This window comes from Passer domesticus, chromosome 7 (genome assembly GCF_036417665.1).
Source record: "Passer domesticus isolate bPasDom1 chromosome 7, bPasDom1.hap1, whole genome shotgun sequence".
NCBI lineage: Eukaryota > Metazoa > Chordata > Aves > Passeriformes > Passeridae > Passer > Passer domesticus.
Genome location: NC_087480.1, coordinates 42,138,173 through 42,157,641, shown reverse-complemented (window position 1 = coordinate 42,157,641; position 19,469 = coordinate 42,138,173). Strand labels below are relative to the sequence as shown.

Here is a 19,469-nt window from a genome sequence, read left to right as displayed (position 1 = left end):
TAGACTTGACCTTATCCACTCTTCCACTCTTTTTAAATGACAGGTCCTGATCTCTCTCATCTTATCATAAAACCATGCCACATTTCTGGTCATCCGTGCTTTCTCTTCTGGTTCTGTGATGTCGTTTTTTTATTTGGTGAGGCTGAAACTACACATGGTATACTAGACAGGACAACAACATGGCTCTTTTATGATAACATTAAAATGTGGGGTTTTTATATTTTGTTACTCTCTGGATCAGTCCTTGAGTCCTTCTTTAAGACTGTACTACAGTTAAAACATTCATTCTGGCCTCAAGGCTGACTTAAATTACAGGTTATATGCTACCAATAGTTAGTTCAGAAACATCATATTTGACTTCCTGTAAAATACTTCTTGGGACAGTATTTCCTCATGGCAATTCTTGTTCAATATCATTTACTTCAGATGCTCACAGACTTTGAGAAAATTCCTCAGCAGGTGAGAATCTCTCTTTCTTTGTTGTGAACATCAGTGAAAACAATTAATTTAGTATTCAATATTAAATTAATTATTAATTAGTCATAGTATTAATAACACCTCAATTGCCCATCTTCCCAGTTATCTCTCTGGGCCTCCTGCTTCTAGAATGATTGTTTTAACAAAAAAGAATTTCTAACTTCTGTGTCCATAGGAAGTTGATTTTTGAAATACTGTGGTTTATATTTAAATTGGCAGATTTAATGCTTTTTTTTTTCCCATATCTTTCTCCATTGAGAAGACTTACACTTTTGAAGGGTATCTTTCCAAAATAATCTACATTCTGTTGTTTTGAATTTGGCATTGGGGTTTGGATTTTTTTTTTTTTTTTTGCTTATAAGTGAGCTAATTTCTATAAGTTACAAAAAAAGAGATGAGTTACATATGATTATTCTGAGCATCTCATACACTTGCCTCCAGCTGCTTCCATGCTGTTTGCATGCATATCTTTTTAGATGTTCTTTTCACTTTCCTTTTATCTAACTTCCTCATTTTCGTTTCCTTGCTCTCTCAAAGTTAAATATTACTGCAGTGGATTTTTTTTTTATCCTTTTCCTTCTCAACAAGCCTGTTAAGTTTCAGTCCAGAAGTGGTTCTCTGATAACTACTTCTTGAATTGTGTCCTATGCACTGCTTCAGAACTAAATCAGTTTCTCTTCTTGTGGGTTGTCTGATTCTTTGGTACAAGCAGCAATCATTTATGATATGTAAATCTTCAATTCTTTTGTCATTTCCTGATTTAAGGCTGTATGTGTTGGAGCCTATGAAGCTATTCATTACTGTGTAAACTCTTTGCACAGTCAGTGTAATTTCACTTAACTTGTTGCCTTTATGTCACCATCTCCATCGTGTGGTCAGCAGTGCAGCCCTGGTGTTGCACTCTCCCTAGTCAGGTGTGGATTCTGAAATAGTTCCTGAAACATGTTGATGGAAATAACTTCCCTTCATATATTACTTCGGTTCTCTGGAGGCACTTTGTATAATCCAGTAATACAGTATTCCTCTGATACTTCTCCTTCCTCTAATTTTCAAAGACCATCTTTTTCATCTAAGACCAAAATATTTAAAAATTTAAATATGTTTGAAGTTTACATGAATATGCTTAAATAAGATACACTTTAAAATAGTTGTATAAATGAAACACTGTGATTTTTTTTCTTCTTTCCACAATATTGAAAAATAAAATTTGTGAAATTTGTTTAGATTCAACAAGAAGCTTAATGCTTATTTCCAAATCTTTCCCAGCTGGAACTTCTGTTGTTTCCATTGCTCTGTTTCTGCCATTTTTTCTGGCCAATAAGACTTCATCATACCTTTTCAAGCTACAGCTCCTGAAACAGAATACTATTCCAGATTATTCTGTAGTCATAGTGGGAACCTTGACACAAAGCTGTTTTCTTTATCCATTTATTTCTTCACCATTTTAAGTCACCCTGAGTTTTCAGGAGAATGCAAAACATTTTTCCATGCTTTTCCTGTGAAGGACAGCAAGTACTCTGTTGTTTACTGGCACTAACAATATTTCTCCATTTGTCTCCACACAGCATTTATTTTATATTTCCACTCTATCTTATTGACTATTTTGTGATTACATTCATTCCCTTGTGCTGCCACATTCTATAGATAGTTTTTTCGGCAATATGTTTTGACACACAAACTGAACTTATTGAATTTCTCTCTACTTGGTATTACAGGATAGCTTTTCTCCTCAGCAGTTGTATGTGTCTGACAGCAGTAGCCCTTTTCTTCCTCCTGTTGTTTAGATCATCTTTGGCACTTAGGTTCTCTGCTCCATCAGACAGAGCTGTCTCAGACTGCACTGAGCTGCCCTGCATCAAAGCCTGCTCACTTTGTGTCAGTCACTTCACCACCAATAACCTGTATAAAAGTGCCCCACGCTCAGCAGAGCCCCCTCCCAGGTGTTACATTACTTTCCTAATTCACAGTTCAACATGAAACAAAGAATTGACCAGGACACGGGAAACATTGGTGGTTCTTTTCAGTCAACAGTCAGGCAGACAGTGTCAGTTTACCAAATTTCTCCTACAGTGGGTTCCCTTCCCATGGTACAGCCTCTGTCTCAGCAACACAGCCTTAAACCTCCTTAAAAGGCAAAAGACTTACAAGACATCCATGCAGCACAGCTGCCACAAAAACATTTTCTGGCAAAACTTATGGCACCTCCAGAAGTGCACTGGTATTACCCTCATTGCTGTTCAGTTTTTCCCATAAATATTTGCTGACACAAAGCCATCTTGAAGGACCTGCATAAATGAAGCTGTCCAAGAAGTTGTGCTTTCTAGTCAGGAATCCAGGTAACGGATCCCTCTCACTGACAGGATCACACATGCTGCTTTCCAGTCAAAGCAGACTCATAAACTAGACAGTGTCCCATTTTCTAATGACCATTCTCCCAAGTAACTGGAAGTTTTCCAGTGCCTTTTTCCTGACTTGATTTGAAGGAATGGGACACTTATGTTGAAGTTATAAAATATTGTTCCTTGATGCTTTTGACAACCTGTTTCGAAGAGAAAAAGGAAGATATCAATCAATAAGTTACAAAACAGCAAAGCTTCATATTGCTCCTATTTTATATTTATATTACATATTAATATTAGTCCACGAAGCTTACAGAAGGTATAAAGCCACAGGAACATGTCACACTAAAGGCTGGGAAACCAAGTGTAAGGACAAAACTGCAGTGTATCAAGAACATTCAGGTAAACAGGAATGTCAGGAAAAACTGCAAAATCTGCAACTGATAAACTCATTTTCCTTCAACTGGGTATCCAGTGCAATAGCCAGCAAAACATTGCAGGTACATACCTAAAAACAATGCATTATAAATAATATGGTGTATTTTTTTAAAAAAGGCTTGAAAAATTATCCTTCAGCACTCTACCCTCTTGCATGACCCTGCTGAGCTGGCTGTTTGTGCTGGCTGTGGTGACATCTGTTGCTGGGAAATGAATTGTTTCCGTACGTCACTGGTTTCATACAACTCTATTTTTGCCATATACAGTGAAAAGGTGAAATGAAAGAGACTTCTGGTCCTTAAGCAGCAGCACATGGGAAGGCAAAGTGTCTGTTTTAAGATGTTCAAAGTGCCAGAAACAGTCTGAGTTTCAGGCTTTGCAAAGTTTCTAATATTCTATCAATAAATTATGATTACTTGGAAAAAAAAATCTTTTTATCTCACTGGGTATTTCCTAGACAGAGTTTTCAGTACTGGTTTGGACTCACTAAAACATAACATGAAGAAGTCCAAATTTTAAAAGATGTTACCCAATAAAACAATAATTATTTCCTCTGTCCCATTTACTTCTGGTGGTATCGCTTGAGAAAGCAGAGGTGAGGGATAAGAAACTTCATCAAAGCAGTGCCTTTTCTATTAATTCAATCTATACAGAGGAACAACTGCAAAATTAACAGTAGCAGGAATTCTGGGGCTCTTGCAATGAAACAGATGAAATTTCCAAAGAATTTTCTTTGACTGTGTGTAATCCTTTGTCTGAATACAGGTTTAACAATCCATGAAAAGTTTGCTCCTACGATCATAATGATCACTCCCTTTGAGGGATTACAAGGCACCAGTATCATCGAGCTTCTCAGGGCTTTAAATTGCTAGAGATTCAGAAGTTCTGAAATTGATGCTGAGCATCTGATATTGCAATCATTCCTCAATAGAAGAGCTGCAAAGGGAAGAAAGACTCACTGCAGGGAGTGCTGTCATGCTGCAGGGCAGATATTCTAGCAAAAGATCGGATGAAGCATTAACATCCCTGCTCTGACTCTGCTATGAAAAGCTCTATATTTTGTTCCTGTTTAAGAGTCCTGCCAGAAGCACATGCAGGGCATTGACAATGGAGGTGCTAAGAGGGGCTGCAGGGTCTGACCTGCCCTGACACTGGAAGCAGCAGTGTGGTCCTTCTCATGGAAAGCTTGATCCATTTGTGTTAGGGATTTCACACTGACACAAACTAGAGACAGAATCAAAAACTTGCTTTCTTTGCTAGCATCTGATTTGCTTTTTTCTTCATCTCAATAGCCAGCTCCATGGTAGCTAAGAGCTAAAACAACCCATTTCTGAAAGTAGGGGAAATGAGAAAATTACAGGGCAGATGCAGAAGATCGTACAAACGGAAAACACCAGATTTTTTTCCTCTCAAGTAATGCATATATATTTAGATGCACTTACAGTGAACATGTAATATACCAAACCACCGCCCTCAAGTCAAAAATAATAAATAGTATTAGTGACTTTCTCCTGCAATATTTGCAATTTCAGGGGCAGTACTAACCTCTGAACTTATTTGGCATGCTTTACTTGATGTCCCTTCACTGTAAATCTATTACCATTAATAACCATCCCAGTGATTTCAACTGGAAGATAATTTAGGCTGAACATTGCTTTGGTTTAACAACTGAATAGGTGTCAATTCAATCCCATTTTGTACCTTGTACAACAGAATTGTCCATCAAAGGAGGCCTGATCCTTCAGCTCTCTAACCTGTCCCCATCACTTCACTGCTGCAACATGCTCACAGATTTCAGTTTCAGTACAAGGCTGACTGGAAACGATCCATGCCATGTAACAGAGCAGGTTCAAGCCAAGGGCCAGCAGTGGGAGCACAACCCCACAGCCTGTGGTTATCCCCAGCAGTGCAGGGATGACCCCACAGCCTGTGGTTGTCCCCAGCAGTGGTGACACAGGCAGAGGCCTGTGCTCAGGCCCTTGCCTGCCTCCACACTGACAGAGAGGGAGAGCAGAATCACACCTCCTGTGCCTGATTACCTAAGGACTTGCACCAAATCCAGCTCAGCTGAATTCAAGAGCTAGCCTCAATATGTAACTCCAGATCTCACACAAACACTCCTTCTAAGAATAATTTCCTCATCATATGTGCGGTTTTCACAGAGTGTTAATAGATCCTGCGTCGTGGCCCTACATAACCAGCTCCTTTCCAGACAAACTCACAAGTGTCATTCTCACTCTCTTCAGTAAGAAGGACATAAAGTAGTGCACTATCAAGGCCAGTCACCTCACACAGAGATACCTGGTAGCACAAAAACCAGTCTGGTTACAGAAGACCACACCAACTAAAAAACTCTGTACAGAAATAGCAAAACAGCTTTTGAAACAGAACCTGAAGATATCTTTGCAAGGTTAATACAGAGCCCTCAGGCTAGCAGGCATCTTGTGTTCATTATTTTCTGCCCAGGAAGCATTTATCACTATGAATTCATTGAAAATTTTGACGTACAATAATGTGAGGCAAGCAGACTTGCAGGAAAACCTCTTCCTTTGCTACAATCTGTTCAGGAGAGAAAGGAAAGGATATTTGTATATGTGTGTAGGAGACAGAGAGGTTTGAGGCGGGGGAGTATACCCAGAGGAAATACAAATACCATTTCACAGCGCAAGTGTGAGTGTCAGAGCACAGTTTTTGTCTTTTGTCTAATATTTGTGTAGGTTCCATGAGTGTATAAAGGAAAACTAATCCTGCTAATTTAAACCAGCTACAATGACTTGCAAAAATTTAAACAAGCTGCTATTGAAACTTCAGGGAAAAACATTTTAAAATAGATTGTCTTTTTGCCATTTAAAATAAGGGGATAGGCATTCTCTTTAATGATCTTAACCACGAAAAGCACTTTTTGTTACTATAAGAACTATGACCACATTGTTCTATTATGATGCTATTTGCATTTAGCTTTCACCTTTTTCATGGTGCTAAAATTTTGGAAAATACACGTTCATCTCAGCAGAAGTAGAAATACTTAAGTTTGCAAACAGTGTCAGTGTGGGGCTGGGTGAGCAGCAGGTGCTGTCCATGGTGCTCTGCCAGGCCATGGTTCCATAGGATATAAAACCCGGGAGCTGCAATTCTAACGTGTGCCCCAGGAGTGATGTGGTGAAACATAAAAAGTCTAGGTTTGGTCCCCATTCTGCAAATTCTCTTACTTCAGCATTGTCTTAGCCATGCCACAAGTTAGGATTTTTCCCAACTTGACTCTGAAACCTTGCTTACATTGAATATCATTTATTCTCAAGACATTCCTTCACTTAATTGCAGAGTGAGGTCCATGCCATCTCTGAGTAAGGGAGAACTTTAAGATAGATGTTGAAAGAAGTGTAGCAGATGTTTAATGGAGAAACAGACAGATTTCTGCAACAAAATGCATGCCACAAAAGTCAATAAAACTTTAAAAAAAATCAAACTGTATTTAAGGAAGAGGATGCAAATATCCAGGATTTCAATACTGATCTGCAGTTTCTGACTAACCCAAGTGATGAGCCACAGTCCCATTAACAATGGCATTTAATCTTAAGAAAATGGCATTTTAGGAAAGATTTCATATCAATGGTTTTGTGCTATACACAAAGCCTAATTTTCAGGGCAGACCTGACAAGAAGCTAGTTGTTGGGATTGCATTATACAGCATGAGATCCCACACTGCTAACCCAGTGAAGGAGTTTTACTCCTTAACAGCCCCACCTCTTATGGTAAATTTCACCTGTCTCTGGAATGGTTTCCTTGCATTAATTCAGTTTAGGAATTGAAATGAACACAGGAAAAAAAATAAATCAATGAGAGGCTTAATCAATATGGCCAACCTACTGCATTAGATTGTTTCACTCAATTACATTTCTTTTACATAGCTTAATTTAGATAAGTGTCAGGTAAAAGAGGGAAAAATAGTTCTATACAATTAAAGCAACAGAAGGTACCAACTGATTTAAGCAGCTGGCCAAAGCAGTTAGCAGTGCATCTATCCCTTGGTTAAATTACTCTCCTGGATCTGCATAATACATGCATGACTGATATTTTTATCTAGAGCATTAAACCTAATGGCTGGTTAGTTGAAATACAAAACTGTTCTGAACAAATTCATGAAGTTAAGAGAGCTGGTATAGATCCCATCTGTCAATGCATTTTACTGGTCCCTGCAGCCCCATACTGAAAAATCTAAAAGACTCTGCATTTATAAAGGACTGGGCATGTAATGGCAGATACTTGAGTTTAACTATGTATTGATAAAGTATTCTGAAGATGTTTTCGGAATCTTAGGTATAATAGCTTGGCCAGCTACAGCAAGCAGCTAACTACACTTCTTTGTGTTTTTTCTTTCTCTGCAGGTATACCCAGTATTTCCAGTATTGGTAGTAAGTAATAAAACCAGTATTGTTTTGCATTGTCATTCAGCTTCATGGATCTGATTTCCCAACATCCCTTTCTGGTGTAGATAAGTTTCTCTGACAGCATGCCCTGTGGTGCAGGGGCTGTGTATTGGGTGTATTGGCCTTCCTCTCTGGCATTAACATGTAACTGTTATTACGTGGTCAGAGACAATGTCACTCCTTACATCTGCATTCAGCCCCAGATTGTCTGATCGATTCTTATCAGCAGATGAGCACTGAGTCCTATAAAACTAGTGTGACACAAAGAATTAAGACACTGTTGCAGAGAAAATATTTGTTGAGCATTTTGAAGTGTTTGCTAATAACAGAAGTATAGGACCAATAATTTTCATGCATGTATATGTGTGTGTAAATTCAAAGAGCAAATGGAAAAGTTTATAAATGGAATAGCTTTCATTTCTATGAAGTAGATTAGGAAATGCAGCGTATCTGCTGGAATCTGCATTAACTCTAGCAGGCTTTGAACTCGGCTTTACTCCACAAAATAAATAGAATTATGTTCCTTCACAGAAAAATGCTTGCCTGTATGTAATCAAAGCACCAAAATACAACTCTTAAACTATAACAAAATCATGACACTGTTATGTAAAGAACTACTATATCAATGAAATAGATGATTACTGAAACAAAGCATGTGAAGAGACCAAGTGCACAGCAGCTGAGCTGTGAGCCTCAGCTGAGTTCCACAGCTGAGGAGTGCACACAGTCATGGCACGTTAGTTAATTGCCAATAAAGCAGGGAGGGAGAAATGGGATCCTGCTGTGGCTCAAGGAAAGAATATTCCCCACAGCCTCAGCTTTGCAAATACTTTGGACAGAACTTGCATAATACAGGACAATCACAGTTGTAAAATACCACAGTTGTTAAATGCAATTTGCTATATCCAGTATCCAAGTGAAAAGTTTTTAACAATTTGGGTAAAACTGTCTCACTTCTTATGATGCAGTGTCAGGACTATCAATTTATAATCAACTCAGTTTACTTAAGCTCATGAATAGCACTGATTTGTTAAGCTCTAGACAGGCAAGTTAAATGCCATCAAAACTATCTCCCTTGCAAGTGCAAGCAGCTGAATGCCACAGCATCTGTTTTCTGCTTTAAATAGAAAAACAGCATCAATGACAATAATGTGCAAATGAAAGCCTTCCATCTTAATAATGTCATTTGCCTGCTCTAGTGTCTCCTCTGGTGTTGCACGCCTGCAGATTCATAGTGATATGCTATTTTCAAAACTTTGTGTTTATACATGTCTGATTTTAAAAAAAAATAACTAAATGAAAGAGAATAAGTTTATGTCACTGTTCTCAGAAATAATTCTGCCATTAATAACAGAAATGGGATGAATGGGAAACAGTTCTTTGGAGTTTGATTGTGCTAGTTTCTTAGTACTACTGTGTTGCATGGTCTATATGGTTGTGTTTTCACTTCACCCTCCATACAGCCTTCGTCACCACATCTACCATTTCTGAGCATCAGCAGATGTTGGCCTTTGAAAACTTAATAGGGAAACTCAAATACCTTTTGAACAATGGTGAGCTGAAAGGATGCATTGTTGACCTCTTTGTATTTTACACTGGGATGGTTAGTACAGTTTATTTATTACGAACAGAGAAAATTCTGTTTAACATTCTATAGGAAATACAAGAGTTTCTGCAAATCTATGTTTTATCTTTAGTCTGCTGTAAATGTCTTGGGATAATATGTGGTAGAATTCAACATGTTTCTTTGTCTACCTGGAAAGGGTGAAGTATGAGCATCTCTTCATGAGCACAAGTAAATACTGATACTCTGCTTGCTTTTTCCATGTGATTTTTCTTAAATAGCTCAGGGGAGAAATAACTCTGCTTGCTTAATGTTCTAAACACCTTTCCTATAACATAGGAATAGCAGAATTTTTGTTAAATATGGATAGAATCCATAAATTTATCCTGTTCTCAAAGAGAATTTAACAGAAGTCCAATTAACACACAAAACCAAACAAGATTAATTAGTCATGGCTGCTTTAATGGATTCTGCATGATTTTTGTTTTGTCTATACTAACACAGCATTTGTTTTCATATCAACGGAGTTTTTCCCCATCTGGGAGCAGGAAGTTACTCTTGGGAGATTCCGTTTGGGTTTCATTTTGCCTGGCAGCAAACACCTACAGGGGGTATTGGCTTTTGTGTGCTCCCAGCTTTTTCTAGTTTATAAGGAGGAAGGGGTTGGGGCAGGGGCTTAGAAACACTAAATTTCCAGCATGCAAAGAAGATGCCATCTCAAGCAATGTTCATTGACACTTTTTTGAGACTGCAATGAAAGCCAGCAAAGAATAAAATTCACCTGTGTGCACATATATGTATTATTCTCTATTGTCATTTTTTTACCTCAAAGGATTTTGTATTAAAGCAGCTTAGCACTAAAATTTGATCACAGAAAACCAGTGGTCATTGGTAAACATCCTTTCTGATCATCTAGAAGAAAACAAATCAAACAAAAAAACCAAAAAACCCAGAGCTTTCCCATTAAGGTAATTTGTACCTGCTGTTGTCTATTAGTTGAATAATAGGTTCTCTGATCATTTCCAGCATTCTTGATTACAATGCTGGCTCTTTCAGCATTTTTCAGCCATGTCTGAAAAAATACTGGTGAAAGTGTTAGCAATTAATGAGTCCCAAAACAATTTCATAATTTTAAGCAATGCTTATATACAGTATGTAAACATTCTGAAAACTGCATTATTTTACTTGCTAAAATAATGATTGTACAATTTTACATAGAGCAGTGCATCAGAATGTTCACTGTTGTGACCAAATACCAACATTACTAATCTGTACATGTATGCCTTCAAAAAGTTGAGTCTTCTAAACGATTGCTTCTTTTTTTTCTGTAAAGCATAACTCCGCTAATTATGCTAAACAGTTTGTTACAGAGGGTATAATTAGATAGAGGATAAGATAGACATGATGTGCAAATAGCTCTGTGTGGGCGATTATCACCTTAAAGCCTGCTGCTGGCAGATGAGTCAGAGTTTAGAGACAGACCATGCACCCAAGTGCAAGATGCAATCACAATAACCAAACAGTATTTTCTGCTTTGTTCTCTATGTTTTTGTTCTTCCTTATAGTCAATTTTAATTTAAGAGAACTTTAATGATAATGAATTCAAGATGAAGTAAAAAAAATACTGAATGGGCACTTTCTTATTTGATTGTTTTCTTAACCTTGAAAAATACTCGTAGATATTTTTCTGGAACTAAAATAGTGTCTGGATGAGCGTAGATTTATTTCTTTGTAATGAAATTCTAATGTGGTAAACATATATCTTAAAAGGTGGCGAGAGCAAATATTAGTGGATTTTTTTTTTTTTTTTTTAATAACAACACAAAGTATTTTGGACCTGATTTGGCCCTTTTGCAGTAACCAAGAAGTTCTCTTATCAAATCTTCAGTCATGTGAGCAAAACCATTACCATGCCAAACTCTGGACTAGAGTCTGTACCCAACACATGTCAGCAGGGCATAAACATGCATAACTAGGTTGTACATTACTTTCCTATTATTACTTGAGGTCAAGTTTTACAGAAAGCTGTACTGTTGAGGGACCATTCAGATATTTATCTCCTTAAGACATTCCAATATTGTCTTCAGACTGTGTCTGTTATTTTGGACATATAAGCAAAATGTTCTCATTTCAATTTAATTTTATCCAAATCTGACCTTCTAATAAATAATACTGTTAATCAGGCTTCCTGTCTAAGGCAATCACCTTATCTAGATAACTGATTATAATATCAAGCCAGTATTTATTTTCCTTCCTTTAATGCTTTGAAGCTCTTGGAATCCTTTCCTTCACAAATTAGATTTTACACTATATTAAAACATTACTGAGCTGAAAGAAAATACAAACGGCCTTTGTGGTATGATGTGCTCATTTGAATACTGGATCTGAGAGAAATTTACATTCCAAATAATTCCATTACAGATAGTTGTACCTGGTAGGAGTCCCAGCAAAGCCACTTTCTTGCTGTATAGCTTGGGTGTGTCCCCTGAAGGTGAGGAAGCAGAAAGTGCCTCTCTGCTAAAATTGCTGTGACAAATATATAAATAAATCAAGTGATTTTGAGGGCAGGGTCAGAAACCACCAGTGCTGCCCCAGGGAGCACTGCCAGGTCCTTGGGATGGGATTTGAGGGAGCCTTCATTTCAGTTTTGGTTTTGCCAGATCCACCAATTTCAACAGATAAGAAGAGCTGTGCTCAGCAGTCTCAGACACAGCCACTGACAGTTTAGAGTTGTTTCTCATTCCTCTTCCCAGTTTTCCACCACCATCTTGAGTTAGTTTAAATCAGTCTGTCAATCACATAGTGTTTTCAATGCTTTTTGATTTGCTGCATTATATAGAGAACTACTCAGTTCATAGTTATCTTTCATCTAACCAATAAATAATGCAGTGATAGGATACTCCAAAAAATAAGATGTCAACATTCCAATATGTACCATGGTACCCATGGAAAACACATGACACTTGCAATATGCAAGTTGAGCTCAGTTACTCAAGAAAGTTTATAGAGAGTAGACACAACCTAAAAAGATATTTTAACATCTAATTATCTATAAAACTTGGGGAGATATTGCCAGGAAAAAAATGCATTTCTATGTTACCCTCTTATCTTTTTCTTTCTGTTCCTTAAAACATGTAATGAGTTTATTTCACAGACTAAAGCAAAGAATGAGATTTCCAAATCAGCACAGTGATTTAAAAAAACAAATCTTGATTTACTGTTCATCAGTTGGGAATTACTGTATAGTAATTCTGGGTGATCAGACAATTTTAACATTTTTATAGGAAAAAGCAGAACCAGTCCAAATAAAAAATAACAACACAACCCCTGCAAACAATCAACAAAGTAATTTGTTTTTTCATGAGAAGGTACCTAAATGTTTAATTCCAAAAATACTTGAATTAATTGTGCACTTCTACAAACATTTAAATGGAAATACTTAAAATTGAAGAATTCCCTCAGCCCTCACTATTTTGAGAATCAGCCAAAAATTTGTTCAAATCAGTGGTATATTTTTTCTGATATCTGAAAGTTTCCAGAGATGGATCCTTGGATTATTTTTTTAAGCCTCTGAAAAAATCACTTTCTTTTTTACTCTACAAGTGGACACATAAAGGACTAATTACATTTAAATTCTTCCAACAGTTATAAAAGCTGTTATGGCTGAGGAGCTACCATAAAACAACCACATCTTCACATTTATGCAGAATTCTCCTTTCTTCAAAGGAACAGGTATGAAACTTCCTACATTGCTCCAAGAAAGATTGCCTAATATTGGCCAAGTATTTTTTTAACTTAATAAAATAAAGGGTGATTTAAAAAAATCAGCATTTCTCTCTTTCAGTGATTTAGATTTTGCAGTTTAATGAAAGTGCTAAAAGGCAAATTTTACGTGAGGTAGATTATCATAGCTTCCAAAAGACCAAAGGAGATAGAGATGCTGTAACAATGATATGATGATTGCAAGTGGTGGAATACAATCTGATATAAACACACTTGATTACTCCAGCAGCTACTAAACTGCCAGTGATTTCAGTAAGCATTATTTCTTTAAAATCCTAATTTTTTTTGTTCAATATTAGCACCTAAAACAACTGTCATAAGTCCACTGTCCTCAGCAGGCATCTCTAATTGAGAACAGATATTTACTGCTGCCTACTCATGGTTTAAAATAGGTAGCAGCAAGGCCAGCTTTCTGTGGCTAGAGACATGAAGTTCTACTGAATCATGAAGTTTATACTGATACACATTTAATTTTTTTTTAATGGAAAGAAAGTTAGAAAACATCTTAATCAGCATATCTCACAGGGGTTCCTTATTGTTATTAAAAATTAAATTAATAATGATAGTTGCCAACACAAGTGTTCCCTGTCTGCCACTAGTGAGCATTATTTAAGACTTAGAGATTTATGGGTAGTAATTTCCAGCAGCTGCACTGTCTGTGGGCTGGGCCAGCAGGATCACTTGAGGGGGTGATCAGGCACTGTCGGCAGCAGCGGAGAATTCCTGCGCTCCATCACCCCTGCCCTCATCCCTGAGCAGGGACAGCCCCTCTCACTGGGAATACACTTTCATTTTACTGCCAGCTCACTACTTGGTTGGAGTGAGAAACCAACAAAATGCCCATTAATTTCTGCCAAGATCGTGACAGGATTTTTTCATGTGCAGCTGTCGGGTTGGAATTAGGCTGAAACTACCCATTCATTTCCTTTATTTTCCCCATTTGAAACCATGATACAGCCCATGGTGCAGACTGTACTTCCAGTGAATATTTGAGACAGATTTTCTTCATTTAATATTGGAAGTAATTCTGATACTGTATGTCAGGGAGGAAATAACAAAAAATATTGGGATGAGACAAAGGAAATTATCATACATCTAATAAGTATAATGCAGTTAGTTTTTCCTTACTTCATGAAAGCAAAATTTTTTTCCAATACTTACTTTCTACATATGATTGGCTTTGGAACAATAGTAACTAAAAATGCAAAAATGTCCAGTGCAAATTTAAAGTGTCATATTTGATTTTTCCTCAGTCACACAGCTTGCATACCTCCACTCTTAAAGATGCCTACAGTAGTTTCACTTTTAAATAATAACACTCAAACATACATTCAGAAACTCTCTTTCACATTTCTTAGCCTTGCTTGCCCAGAATAACTGTCATGAAATATTTTACAGTAGATTTTTACAGAAATAGCACATCTTATAGAACACCTACCCCAACATTCATTTATTATTCTGGTAAATAATGACTCTAATTACAAAATGCAGTTTCCAGGCATGGAACTGTTCTGGAAAAGATTGGTTTATCTAGTCAACTTCTCTATAAATAAAGCCCTTGGTGGTAATCACCAAGGACTAGAAATATTTTCACAGGTTGCTGTGAAAGAATAACTAGCTGCTAAACGAATCTTCCCAGTGTCTGTTCAAGGGATGACTCATCTGCTCCAATATACATGTAGGAATGACATCCAGCATCTCTGGACTTGGATATTTCACCTACCTTTTCAGATAAAGCATTTCAAGTCATTGCCATTAAAAAAACATTCAAAGACACAAAGAAAGACCTTTATCAAGCAACCTGTAATCTTGATGGAAATACAGACCATGAAGAAAGGATATGAGTAAAAGATATTCTCTTTACCAAAGACTGAAAAAAAACACATAACAGAATCATTTAAGTCTAAGGAGCATTAACCACATTACCAAGTAGCAGCTGGTTTCAGCTGGATATGACCTTCAACAACCTCATCTGACTTTAAAGTTGACCCTGCCATGAGCAAACTGTGGGAATAAATCACCTCCAGAAGTCCTTTCTAATATGGTTATAATTATCAGTAATATCCACTAATAATCACTAGTAATAATACTTAAATGGTAATCTCCTGGCACTGTAAATATGCTCTTTATTGTTTTGGGTGCCCATTAAGAAACTCAGTTCACTGTTGTCTAATTTAAAGGGTCAGGGAATTTTTAATTATTTTGCAGTAAGTCACAACCTCCACTTTAAGTTTGCTAAAACAAGTACAGATCTACAACATTTATAGAATTTCTGAGAAATTGAATATGACTTTTTTTCTGCCTTACAAGGAATGATTTTACTTGGACATTATATTAGAGAAATCATAATCAGGATAAATTATATATTAAATATTACTGGTTATATCAGTTTGATTATGTAAAGTATCTGATTTACTATATAGGACCTATAGTTTATGAAATTACAAATTTCAGAGGGTTATTCCTAAGGCATTACAAAATTATTTGACACTATTAATTTTACTTCTGGTAATACCTAGGCCCTTTCAGTTGAAGACCACTATACATGGGAATTTTTATAGCAGGCATGCCACACTGTACTCAACAACACAAGCAGGATATGGGAAGCTCCAGTCTGAAATGTGACCAGTTTTCTGCAACAACTCTGATGCTACACAATGGCTAAAAATAAAAAAGACTCAGGGGACAGCAGCACAACATAGTCCATAACAATTGCTTTTCCTTTTTTAACTCCTGATTTTTATATTATGCCTAATGTCCAGTCACTTTCAAATGTTTAGGTCAAGTCTAAGTGTTCCTAAACCTACCAATTTGTCAGTGAGTGCCTGAGGAGGAGGAGGAAGGTGATCTCTCAGGTGCTTGGCAGCAGTCTGTCAGTGGAGGGGGCGAGGGTTACCACAGCACCTCACTAGGTACAGCTTGGAGACAGTTCTTGTCATCCACTCTGACTGGGCACTTGCACTTCCTATGTGTGGGAATTGGTGGATCTTGACCTGTAGAGGCAGGTTAATGGCAGTCAATATGCAGACTCTTTGAAAATCTACCAAACTCGTTCCGTTTTTCTTTCTTCAGTTTTCTTGATTGATAAGGAAAAAGCACAAAAATGAAGAATCCGATGTAATTATGTGATTAAATTACAACTTGACCCATTCAGTTGCCGAAGACTGCCTAACAGCAAATGGCACAGTGCAGGTCCCCATCCTTTCCTTTCATTGTTCTCTGTGTGGGAGAACTTTAGGGACAAAGGCTGATGTGACCTGTAAGAAGAATTCTGTTTGGTTCAGACAAGACACAACCATTGCAGTACTCAGAGAAGATTATAAAAACACAGTCCAAGTCTAATGTGCAAAGCTAGGCAGATGGCAAGAAAAAAACAGGTTTTCTTTCCTTCCCCAAAACCTCATCCCCTTCACTTTCCGCTCCAAGACCCAGCACCATTCTGCTAAGGGTTGTCATTCCTCACTTCCCCAGCTCCAGAACATATTAATCAAAGGAGATGAAGATCTAAAGAGACACAGCTAATTCTATAGCTCACACAAAATGCTTCATGCAAGTAACACATTTTCTAGAACTTAGAAGAAATTTAGATATTTAACGTTATGACAAAAAAAATCAAGCTGTAAAATATATCAGCAGATATATCAGATGATAGGAAATAGATGAAACACACAAAAGTGCGAGAGCCAAAGAAGAGGCCCACTCTACTGGTAAATATATTTCTTCTAATAACAGATATGCAATTCACTCAAAAGGCCCTGAAACAGGATGTTACAGTAAGATATGTGTCTTTGGTAAGAAGTCCATATTTGTCTGATACTGTCGTTTTATCTCTGCAGAGCAGATTTAACACAATATGTTCCTGTTTTGTTCCTGGTGTTAGAACTATATATATTGGCCTAGGATATCTTCTCATCATGAAAAATTATATTTTAAGCCACAGAAGAGGAATTGTTATGCACAGTATTTTATGTCCATTTGGTGTTTTGGGAATCATCAATTGCTTGTTTTCTTGTTCACTGTGGAGTCATGTTCTGTTCTAGTGCAACTTAGACTAGTCCAGTAATAGCTGTGTGTAATCTCTGTCTTTGTCCATATGCTTGCCTGTTTAGAACAATATCACAGATGTAAATAACAAAACCTGATTTTTCCTGATGCATGCAGATCCTCCAAAGTTTGATAGGATATGGCCGAATATTTCTTCCCTTGAGGTTTCTAAACCAAACCAAGGTAGGATGCTGTGAAATTCTTAGTGGTCTAAAGGTACTGAAATTGCTCTCAACAAGTCCCACGTGGTAAAAAGTAGTAAAAATGATACTTCAACTAATTTTTCTCTGGTGCTAAGTAATGCTATCCTGTGAGAAAATAACTATAAAGCAAACCTTACCTGAAAAGGAAGTCTTCCAACACTCAGACTGTGCACATTACTGCAAATATGGGAATAGCAGACATACAGATTAAAATTTATGATACACAGAAAGCCCAGGACAATTTTGGACCTGTTTAGGTAGTACAATCTGTATTTTGAATAAGTTTTAAGATTTTTAAGTGAACAAAGGTTGTCACTGTCGGCCTCAAAAGGATTTTTAATGTCTTGTTTCCAATTTGTTTTCCCAAGTGAGCTGAGAAACATTCTCAGCTTTCATGCCATCCACAATACAAGCAAGTTCTCTGCAGGAAAGACCCATGGTTTTCTACAATTTGAATGCTACACAAAAAATTGCTCACATACTGTGATATGACGATTAGCACTGAAAGACATGACTAATAAAACTAAGATTCTTTGTTAGTTGAAGAAGTATTCAGCTATACTTCACATTTCAAAGTGATTGCTCATTATAAAAATAATTTCCTTCTGTTCTTATTTACTGCCCTTTCCTCCCCCAAAAGTCCCTGCAGAAATCTGGCCTGTGGCTTGCTTTCATGTTCAAAGGGTGTCCTTTCTGTGCTGTAACACGCAGAGGTGGAGGATAAAATTAATGAAAAGGCAATCTAGACAATGGCCACTAAACTAAATGAGATGTATTGGGAATCTGTTGGGAATTACAGGGGAAGGGCTGTAATTAAGTCTGGATCACAATCACCAAATCAAACATACGCCATGTGCATGTGAAATCTACCATGTTATGCCTGCAAGTTTCTATGTGCCCAACAAAACTGAAGAAATTGATCTAAGCTCTATGTAAGGATTACAAATGTACTTTAGTTTGGACTATTCACCATATATTTAAAACAAAGCATCCCTGATAATGTAATACCTAGCATTCCAATTTCATTTAGCTCCACTGTATTGCCCAAGTTTTTGCATGTCTTTTTTAAACAAACAAAAAACCCCATCCAGACTGATCTCTTTTCCTCTGCTCTCTGTAAGGATTAGCCTACGTTATTCAGAAGAATTTTAAATTAAAACATTCTCAGTTAAATTATACTTAGCATTTCTAATGGATTTCATTGCTTAATTATACTGTGTGTGATCCAAGATCTAACTTCATTACAAAATATGTTTTGAACAGCACAGAATTATTCAGTGTTTCTTCCCCAAAAATAAGAGTTGAAGTAAATTTAGTTTTGATGTTTTGGTAGGGAGCACAAAACACAAAAACTTCAAAGCATTTCTATTCAGCTTTTGTGTGTTTGCAGCATATTGTTACAGTCATTAACATATAGTGTAGATTAAATATTTCATTTAAGGATAATGTATGAAAAGAATGATTACAGAAATCTGCCTATATCTAAATATTTTATTGTGGGGTTTAGGTTTATGCTAATTGGCCAGAATAAATATGCATTCAAATTCAATAAAACCCTTTTCAGACCACTCTGGTTACCATATAGTCATTTGTCATGGATTGGGAGAAACCACCAAATAGCCTCTAACACAAAACTGCCACAGTGCATAGATGTGAATTACATTCCCTGTCTTGATCTTGGATGTTACAGCTCAAATAATTCATAATTGATAATGTATAACTCATTTTCTGTAACTTTACCCTCTCCTTACAAGAAAATAACCATTGTTAAATTCAAAATTTGGAGAATAAACATGTTTATCTTAATATTTTGATTTGTTCCTTTATGGTAATTTTTCTAATTTGCTGTTCATTTTATTACCTATCCAGTTGCTCCCAAATTAGCTATGTCAACTGTTTCTTCTGTTCAAGTTGCAAACCACAAGAGAGGTAGGAATTCTAGGATTCATACAGCGATCCCATAGTGCTCTGTGTTGTGAAAACATTGCACTGTATGAATCTGGAATATCTGTGGAGTGTACCCATTAGTTTACTGGTGAGGCATCTTCATTGAGTACAACAGAAGCATTAAGTCACATAAACATAAGCCATACAAAGAAAAATAAATATGCTTCTTAGACAGTTGTTGGTGGCAAATAAAGTGACATGGCATTTATTTTTAAAGGAGTTAAATGTATGAATATGACTATTCAGA

The 19,469-nt window shown here is 36.8% G+C and overlaps 1 protein-coding gene across 9 annotated transcripts in view; it reads left to right on the top strand.

The window, feature by feature from the left end:
* Nucleotides 1-19,469, top strand: part of NTNG1 (netrin G1) — a 147,689-nt gene that overhangs the window by 92,517 nt on the left and 35,703 nt on the right. For 5 of the 9 annotated variants that reach the window (XM_064428038.1, XM_064428037.1, XM_064428032.1 and 2 more), the window contains exon 5: nucleotides 7,640-7,666. In XM_064428038.1, the coding sequence (XP_064284108.1) occupies nucleotides 7,640-7,666 (27 nt within the window). Of the gene's footprint in view, nucleotides 1-7,639; nucleotides 7,667-17,189; nucleotides 17,256-19,144; nucleotides 19,205-19,469 lie in introns of all 9 variants that reach the window. The other 4 variants (XM_064428042.1, XM_064428039.1, XM_064428036.1 and 1 more) reach the window with 2 other exon arrangements.